General features: G+C 44.8%; 1 protein-coding gene across 2 annotated transcripts; it reads left to right on the top strand.

Moving 5' to 3' along the window:
- The first annotated feature begins 293 nt into the window (after window positions 1–293).
- On the top strand, window positions 294–7,389 carry DERL3 (derlin 3). Of its 2 annotated transcripts, none has more exons than XM_060250018.1 (7): window positions 294–633; window positions 859–924; window positions 1,234–1,307; window positions 3,478–3,571; window positions 4,510–4,705; window positions 5,762–5,852; window positions 6,256–7,389. In XM_060250018.1, exons 1-7 carry the CDS (start codon window positions 541–543, stop codon window positions 6,386–6,388), a joined length of 747 nt encoding a protein of 248 aa, XP_060106001.1. In that variant the 5' UTR covers window positions 294–540; the 3' UTR covers window positions 6,389–7,389. The 2 variants fall into 2 exon arrangements, with proteins under 2 accessions (XP_060106001.1, XP_060106002.1); XM_060250019.1 differs by having other exon boundaries at window positions 358–633; window positions 5,762–5,856; window positions 6,260–7,389.
- The last annotated feature ends 1,701 nt before the right edge of the window (window positions 7,390–9,090 follow it).

Genomic DNA, 9,090 nt, shown 5'->3' with positions numbered 1-9,090 from the left:
TGGCGAATACCCGAAAAAGTGAAACCGGGTGAGGTCAGGCACTTTCCTTCCACCGTCTGTTCTCTGTACAGACATTTTGCCGCTTCTGTAGTAACCCGCGCACAGTAACTGCGCAAGCTGCTTTCCATGGCAACTGCCACACCTTTTCCGATAGCCCTTTGCGACCTCTGCTCATTGGCCACTTGCCTGTTGTCAGCGTACACGTGGGCCTTTCTTCTCTCGACACAACATGAACCGCACGCAGGATCGACGCGATTTTATTGGTCGAAATGGCTGTCGCTCCTGTCCTTCGATCGCCCCGTTGTCAGAGATCAGACCAATGGCTCGAGTCGTTTCCTAGCAAGGCTTTTCCGGGTTGATGCCGGTGTGGGGCAAGGCAGAAGCTCGGCTCTGGGGTTTGGCGCTGCTTGGTTGGGCTTTCCTGTTGATGTTGCTCCTCGCCTTGTGATTGGCCTGAAACCGGGGTGGGGGGGAGAAAATCGTGGGGTGCTCTTAAAGGGGCCCCCAGCCTTTGCTCGTCTGCCTCACTATCTCACCACCATGGCCTATCAGGGTTTCACTGCAGAATATTTGGGGATCCCCGCCGTGACGCGCGCATACACCACCGCCTGCGTCATCACCACCGCTGCCGTGGTAACGGGGAGATTGATGGAAACGAGGTTGGGGGGAGGGCGTGCCGTTTCCTTCCCCGCGGCGCTTGAGGTGGCGGGACTGCAGCTGCCGCTATTCCGTGTCGAGGTTTTTGTTGCCTTGGGTGAGGGGGTCGCTGGGCGTAGCTTTGGGGGGCGACCTCAGGTGCAAGGAGGGCAGTGCCCTGTGACCATCTAAATTTCCCTTTCCATCTCTCGTTGCCTGCAGCAACTGGATCTCCTCACGCCTTTCCAGCTGTACTTCAATCCGGATCTAATTTTCAGAAAGTTGCAGGTGAGACCTTCCACACTTTTCATGCCTTGCTGACAGCTGTCCCAGGCAGTTTACACTTCTTCTTTGTCTAGGGAAAGTTGCAGGCAATGGAAGAGGAGACCAGTATGAGATGGGTTGATTCAGTAAAGGAAACCATGACCTTCAGTTTGCACGATCTGAGTGCTGAGGATGTTAGTGATAGGGTGACCATGATCTATTAATTGGAAGGAACTCAACAGGACACAACACACAGGCAAAGTGAACTCTGGAGGGAGTGGCATGAGCTGGATGGGCAGGGACTGCTGTGCATGGCCTTCTGTTTCTTTGCAGATCTGGAGACTCCTCACCAACTTCCTGTTTTTCGGACCCTTGGGATTCAGCTTCTTCTTCAACATGATATTCCTGTATCCTTTGTGCTTGGCTGCTCTCATTTCCCCTGTTCCACAAAGATTTGTCTCCTGATTCATCCACCTAGTCTTGAGTTGAGTGCTTGGCTGCCTTTCATCTTTGCATGTCACAAAGTCAAGCCACTAAATAGAAGAACTAGCAGGTGCAATAACTGCATCAGTTGTTTAGTTCATTGCAGCAAACCACCAATCATTGCAGATAGGCTTGAGTTTAAGCCACAGTAAAGATGTTAGCCTTTAAGGTGTCACAGGATTTTCCTTTGGTTTAACAGCTGGCACAGACATGAAACTTGTGATTAACTACCAGAAAGTCAAGACTTAGAGGGGCACAGATTAAGGAACTGCATAGCTGCTTGTCAACACATCCATGTGTTTGGAGATACACAAATGCTTCACTTTTGAGCATACCAGATCAAACACTGTTACAGCCATGGTTGCTGTATGAAGAAAACTGAACTCAAAGTAGTGTTTGATATTTTATGGAAACTAAACTATTTTGGCATACATTGATAAATGGAGAAGAATGAAGGGGTAGAGAAACAGATGGAGCAGAAGGTTCAATGTAGCACAGATAAGAGACAGCAAACCAGAGCTTAATTATGTATGAACATACGAACATATGAAGCTGCCTTATACTGAATCAGACCCTCAGTCCATCAAAGTCAGTATTGTCTACTCAAATCAAATCAAATCAAATTTTATTCTTATATCCCGCCCTCCCCCGCCAAAAGGCGGGCTCAGGGCGGCTCACAGACATGGCAAGCCATGATTTAGTTAAAACAGATACACAATGATTTAAATGGTACAGTTATAAATTAATTAAAGTTTAAAAATATAAAATAGAAAAATAGATAGAAATAGGTGCTATACTTCTATCGGTCACAATTTACGCATTATCATACATCAGTTCCAATTACACATGAGATGGCTAAAATTACAATAATTAATCAGTTTGGTCTGGTCCTGTTTTAAATGCGAGCTGAAAAAGAGAGGTTTTGCAAGCCCTGCGGAACTGGTTCAAGTCCCGCAGGGCTCGCACCATCTCTGGGAGTTGGTTCCACCAACGAGGGGCCATTAGTGAAAAGGCTTGCTCCCGAGTTATCTTCAGTCTGGCCTCTCTTGGCCCAGGGATTTGTAGGAGGTTTTGGGAGCTGGATCTTAGTGCTCTCTGGGGAATATATGGGGAGACTGGCAGCGGCTCTCCAGGGTCTCAAGCTGAGGTTTTTCACACCTATTTGCCTGGACCCTTTTTTTAGTGGAGATGCCAGGGATTGAACCTGGGACTTTCTGCTTCCCAAGCAGATGCTCTGCCACTGAGCCACTGTCCCTCCCCTATAATTCAAATTGTTTGGTGCCTCAGGTGCCCTTGTGAGGGCAGAAAGGCAGAATACAGATTTTGTAAATAAAGTGTATGTGGCCAAAGAAAAATGCAGATCTCTTCATACAAACTGCAGTATGATAGTCTGTGGTGTTTTGTAAAGCATCCAGTATAGACCCAGCTGTAAAATGCCTGTAGATTGCTTATAATTGCTAGGGCTTTTTTGGTAGCAGGAACTTCTTTGCATATTAGGACACACCCCTTGATGTAGCCAATCCTCCAAGAGCTTACAGGGCTCTTAATACAGGGCCTACTGTAAGTTCCAGGAGGATTGGCTTTATCAGGGGTGTGTGGCCTAAGATGCAAAGGAGTTTCTGCTACAAAAAAAAATGCCCTGATAATTGCAAAACAAGTATAGTAGAATATAAATACTCAGTGCCTGGGAAGCAACCTGATGTTTTCCATTTAAGCCAAGTAAGGAAGTTGCAGAGCATTTATTCCAAGGATGAGTGCTCTCCAGCTGCTAAAGGAAACATGGACTTGTCAGCCAATTCTCAGTTACATGGGACTTTAAAAAAACCCATTCTGAGCCATCTTCCTTACCACTCCCACCATGTGGAACTTGTCAGTCACTAGAAGCTTCACCTTGCAGCCCCACTACTTCTTCACAGTTGCAACAGGCTCTCAAAGCAAGACTTTGCTGAGTAGGCTTAGTTCAGCTACCCATCATGCTGTTTTCTGCAGTAAAGTTTTTTGTGTTCAATGGAGCTGTTCTGCTATCCTGTCCATTAAATCATCCATCTTTTAGCTTCCTTTACTGCCTCCTCCTCCCTTGCTCCCTATTCACAGGTACAGATACTGCCGCATGCTAGAAGAAGGCTCTTTCCGTGGAAGGACAGCAGACTTCATCTTCATGTTCCTTTTTGGAGGATTTCTTATGACAGTATCCTTTCTGGTTGAGCTATTGTGTATGCTTCGCATGGAGAAAAGTAGAATTGCTGTCACCTAAGCCTCTCTGCTCTGCTTTCATGGTTGGCGGAAAGGAAGGCATTCCCTGAAGCACTTCCAACATTCACACTCTTAGCATAATAGGGGGTGGGAACTGAATGCTAAATCAAGTGACATATGAAATTTCTTATCGACTGAAACAATATATTAGAAGGCACTAGGTATGGACCTTGTCAAGCTGACCAAAGTGTAAAATCCAATTGTTATTATTCACTTCCCTAACAGCAGGATGCCTACAAATTCTTGACAATTTTTAATTTGCTAAGAGGATTCTTCAGAGGATCACTTTACAAACAAGTAGTCTTTGCACTGCAGTCTGTGACTTGTTCAATTGGTTTTAATGCAGCTATAAGGATAACATTTTCTCTAAAGTAAAAATAGCTTTTAAAATAGCAGCACTAAAACATGTGCTATGACATTTGACTACCTTAATGAATTACCCTCTTGCTGTCATCATTTATGCAGTTCTGTTAAGGTAAACGAACCAGTGTTTCCTCAGCCTTGGAATTCAGCCTTTCTCCAACAGATGTCTGTAATCTTGTCTCTATTCGCTTTCTGAAATAGAACTTGAGCAAATACACTCTGCAGTGTATTCAAATTGTGCCTAAAAACATGCTGCACTACTTTTAACTAAACATCCCTCCCTGCCTTTTGTGGCTTCCTATTGGGGCCACCAGTTCATTTTATTCTTTTCAAGGTAGCGAAGCTTCCTTGATCCTGCTGTGGCAGGGAGGGCGGGATATAAATCGAATAAACTTAAACCTATGATGATGTTCCTTAAGGCAATATATATGACCCTTCAAGAAAGCTTGGAGCCACTTCAGGCTTTTGTAAAGCAGATATAAGGTTTTCCCTTCACTCTGTAGCTCACAGCTTTTTGGTCTCTTTGCTGGCCTCTTCTTCCTAGGCCAGGCATTCACCATCATGCTGGTGTATGTATGGAGCCGAAGGAACCCTTACATCCGGATGAACTTCTTTGGTCTGTTGAACTTCCAGGCCCCATTCCTGCCATGGGTCTTGATGGGCTTCTCACTACTGCTGGGCAACTCCATTCTCATTGACCTTCTAGGTAAGAGGGACCATGCTACGAAGTCAAGGGTAGTTAAATCATTCCTTTGGCACAGACATATAAAATACCTGTGGACATGCAGATTTACCTACCCATTTAAACACAGGAGTGAGAGAAAGATTTACTGAGCAAGTTTCAATCTGCAGCAGCGCCAATACTCTCTCTAAACTGCGGAGTCTTGTGAGCAAAAGTTCTACTTCGTGAGCTAGTGGCATTAAAGTTGTGAACTACTGCATAAATTAGTTTGCTCTGGGGCTATTTTTTCCTGAGCTAAAACAAAAATGTGTGAGCTGGAGGCTAAAAAACTGTGAGCTTGCTCACAGTAACTCAGCTTAGAGGGAACACTGGCAGTGACCCTCTGCAAGCATGTGGGAGGGAGCAGAGTAAACTGTGGCTCCTGTTTGTCGCTGCGGGAAGCTGCTTGGCTGCAGATTCAGGTAAAAAGATGGAAGCACTGACCTTTTTTCTTGGGCAGAATGGTTCAGACACCTATATAAGCAATGCTACAAAACTAAGAGATTTGAAATAGCCATGCCAGGTCTACAGAAAAATATTAAATACAAAAGTAATTGAGCACTTCAGAAGTTTTTCTTAGGCTGGATGTTCAGTAAGCAACAAGAGTAGCGGTGGTGAAGGAAGTCCCTGCCTCCACTGTGTGTAGCATGCCAAGTGAGAATTGTGGTGTTTGGCTGGGGTGCTTTGTGGGGGATAGAACAGGGGTGGCCAATTTTGCTTAATGTAAGAGCCATACAGAATAAACATCAGATTTTTGAGAACCACAAGGCAGGCGGGCAAAAAGGGAGGAAGGAAAATAGATGGGGGGAAGGAAGTAGAAGTGGAAAGAAAGCAACTTTAAATGCATTCTCCAAGTTGCTGGCTGACTTGGAGAAGTGATTTTTAAATACCTTCTCCAAGCAGGCTGATGGGGCAGTGAGGGAAGATCCACCACAGTTTGGCCACCCCTGGGATAGAACAAGATTGCTCTTGTTAAACTGACTAATTTAGCAAAAATGCTTTGAACAGAGTGGCATCCATGGGGCTTTCTTGTTTCTACAGGAATTGCTGTGGGCCATGTCTATTACTTCCTTGAAGATGTCTTCCCCAACCAGCCTGGAGGAAAGAAATTACTACTTACACCAGGATTCCTGTAAGTCCTTGTTTGGTCCAGAGCAATGAACTTCATGTGGGCAGCCCTTGAGGATTAACACTCGAGCTGTATCCAGCCTGGATGAAGAGTGACTGCCCCATGAAAGGACAAGCATGTTCCAAAAAAGTCAGTACTATGGCTTAGACAAATATGACTTCTCTGGGGTGCATTGATGGGGCAAAGAACTGGGTTGGAAGTGATCCATTAGAGTCAGGAGAGGAAAAGTGGGAGTGTAATATCTGAAGAGGGCAAAAAAATCAAGGCTGGTACACAAATTACACTTCTAAATGCATATGTAGTGGATGGACATACATTTGGTGGCAGAAGTTGGTTGGGGGGGAACACCCTTCTAGTTTTCACAGTTGCATTTATTTTGTATTGGGGTGGGCCTCTTCTGTCACAGGAAGCTTGTGTTCGACCCTCCAGAGGAGGATCCTAACTACAATCCCCTCCCTGAGGAGAATCCTAACTTTAACCCTCCCCCTGAGGAGGCTCCTGCACCTGCTCAAGACCAAAACCAACCACAGCTACCATAGCAGTTAAGGCACAGTAATATCTCTTGCCTTATACGATGATGGACCAGATACAGATTGCCATCTCAGCAGTGCTGATTTGTATTCTCGTGCCACTCTCCTCCCTTCAACTGGCAAGCTGTGCTGCAGCTCAGGAGATGGAAGGAGAACTCAATAGAAGTGTTGAATGTTGCAAAGGACTGGAAGATGCATTTGCTGAACTCCCTGGGAAGTTACAGGCAGAAGACTCTACAGACTGAGCATCTGGAATCAGGTGGTTCAGCATCTTGAGTGCCCTCAACTTCCATGTTAAACCACAAATTTCACCCTTATATGGTGGCTTTTAAAAACGTTGTAAAGAGAGCTGCTGCCTTTTCAGTTGTCACTGTGCTTTCCATGTGCTAAGACGCATGGAATGAGGGTCTGTCACAGAATTCAGTTTTAGCTTTCTTCTTTCTCCAGCTTTCTAGGCCTCAGGTGGCTAAGACATTTTGCACAGGCAGAAGCTACTGAAATCCTCAATCCAGGCCCGGCTCCCTGTTTTCCTATATCACTTGCTTACCCCCAGGCTGTTTTTTTAATGGATAGCAAAGTGTGTTTTATATTCCTTCATGATTTCAGCAGGTAGAACCTCCCAGTCTGGTTAATGGGCCACTCTTCCTAATTTGCAGAATATGGCAACAGGCATCAAGATAACTAGAACAAATTTTAAATCAAATTGACCAGGTCAAGAGAGGAACCCCCACTGCCTGTGGCTCAGTTACATCTCTGCTTCTCTTTGTGGCCTATACCACTAACATTTGGTAGGAGTTAATGTAACAGACCTGTAACCTTGACTCTATCCAGCAAATGCTGACTAAGAAGATCCCTAATTCCTTGCTATGTAATCTAAATGTGAAATGAAGTGGATGCAAAACATGTTGGAAGACATTTGGCCAGTAAGTGCAACCCTTCTTTCTGCTTCTCCTTCTTCCACAATCATCTGAACTGCTTACAGACCCAATAAATGCAATTGGAATTATGAACAGTGGGCATGCTTAATTTGCATTTATTCTTCTTGTCTTGTGCCGCAAGAAAGACCTTTGTTTAGGACATGCTACACACAGCCTGAGTGTCAAACCTTTGCTAGATAGATCATGCAGAGAGAATTCTTAGTCCAAAGTCACCTAGTGGGCTTTACGGCAGAGTATTAATTTTGACCTGGGGCTCCTATCCTAACCACTATACCACATTTGTTACAAAAAAATAAAAAATAGGGAAATGCAACTTTTGGTGCAACTTGGCTCTGAGAGGTGGCAGTTTCCTTAAGTTACCTGAGGGTTTCCTAGTAGATCTGGGCTGAGCTGACACCAATATGCAGATTGCTCTCAGCTCTGTCTTGAGATACCAGTGGATCCCAGGGAGGCTAAGGAAACCATGAACAAGTGCTTTAAGGCAATTTTGAAATGGATGAGGAGTAACAAGCTGAAACTTAATCCTGACAAAACTGAGGTGCTCTTGGTGGTGGCAGAGAGGTCTGACCTGGGAAATGGGTTGTCCCATTCTGGATGGGGTTGCAGTCTTCTTAAAGGAGCAGGTTTGTAATTTTGGGGTGCTTTTGGACTCAGATTTCATGTTGAATAAACAGGTGGCAGTGGTGCCTTTTAGCAGCTTTAGCTAATGAGCCAGCTGTGGCCCTTCCTGGACAGAAAAGATCTTCCCATTGTAGTATATGCTCTGATAACATCTAGATTAGATTACTGCAATGTGCTGTACGTGGAGCTGCCCTTGAAGACTGTCTGGAAGCTACAGTAGTTAGAGAATGCTGTTGCCAGAGTACTGGCTGAAGTGTTGTAGGGATTGTATCATCGTGTTCTACCTACAGTCTTCCAGTTTGCTTCTGGACTCTGTTCAAGGTGCTGGTAGCTTTAAAGTCCTGTATAACTGGGACCAGCATATATATCTTAAGGATTGCTTTCTTCCACATGAACCTACCCACTTACTCAGGTCATCTTTGAAGGCTTGCTTTGGTTGCCCTCAGCATCTGAGACTAGAAGGGTAGTAATCCCCAAAAGGGCATTCTCCATTATAGCACCAAAACTTTGGAATTCCTTCCCCAGGGGTATTGTCTCCCTCCATCAGTGTCTTTCACCAACAGGTGAAGACTCTTTTGTTTCATCTGGCGTATGGCTAGTAACAGTTTTTGGCCTTCACTCTAGTATTGTTTGTGTTTAACTGAATTGTAATTGTTTCATTGTTTTAATGTTCACCAACTTGTAGAGCCTGATTGGGTGGAAAGGCAGCATAAAAATGTTCTAAACAGAAATAAATAGAAATAGGGCTGGGCAGTTTTCCACCTTTAAACACAGTGCTGAGGCTGCTTGCATAGACCTATGATTCTGAGCCCGCTTTGGTGGGGTAGGGTGGGATATAAATCAAATAAAATGAAATGAAAATGATTCTGGTTGCAGAATTGGGGAAAATGTTATGGGTGTGAACAAGTGTCAAATGCTAAAAGTCCCTGCCAGCCAGGAATACAAGATGGACACAAGCACCAGCAGGCACCTATTTTGATAACCAAAGTGAAAACAGCTTCTGAGTTCTAACCCAAGAGCTACTGCAGTGGGTCTTCCTGAAATCTTCCCAAGTCTCCATTTTTCTGCCCGTGCAATATTGCAATGTTCTCACCATGGGCTACTGTTCTCCTAAAACTGCCTGCAAGCCTGTTCATCAGCAAGTACAGGCTA

Source organism: Heteronotia binoei, chromosome 11 (genome assembly GCF_032191835.1).
Source record: "Heteronotia binoei isolate CCM8104 ecotype False Entrance Well chromosome 11, APGP_CSIRO_Hbin_v1, whole genome shotgun sequence".
Lineage (NCBI taxonomy): Eukaryota > Metazoa > Chordata > Lepidosauria > Squamata > Gekkonidae > Heteronotia > Heteronotia binoei.
This window is presented reverse-complemented; position numbering and strand designations above follow the sequence as displayed.

Bases quoted from the DNA above. Each gene is read 5' to 3' on its own strand.
- DERL3 (XM_060250018.1), top strand. From the start codon at position 541: ATGGCCTATCAGGGTTTCACTGCAGAATATTTGGGGATCCCCGCCGTG. The intron at 634-858 runs GTAACGGGGAGA...CGTTGCCTGCAG, and splicing joins TCATCACCACCGCTGCCGTG to CAACTGGATCTCCTCACGCC. The intron at 925-1,233 runs GTGAGACCTTCC...GTTTCTTTGCAG, and splicing joins TAATTTTCAGAAAGTTGCAG to ATCTGGAGACTCCTCACCAA.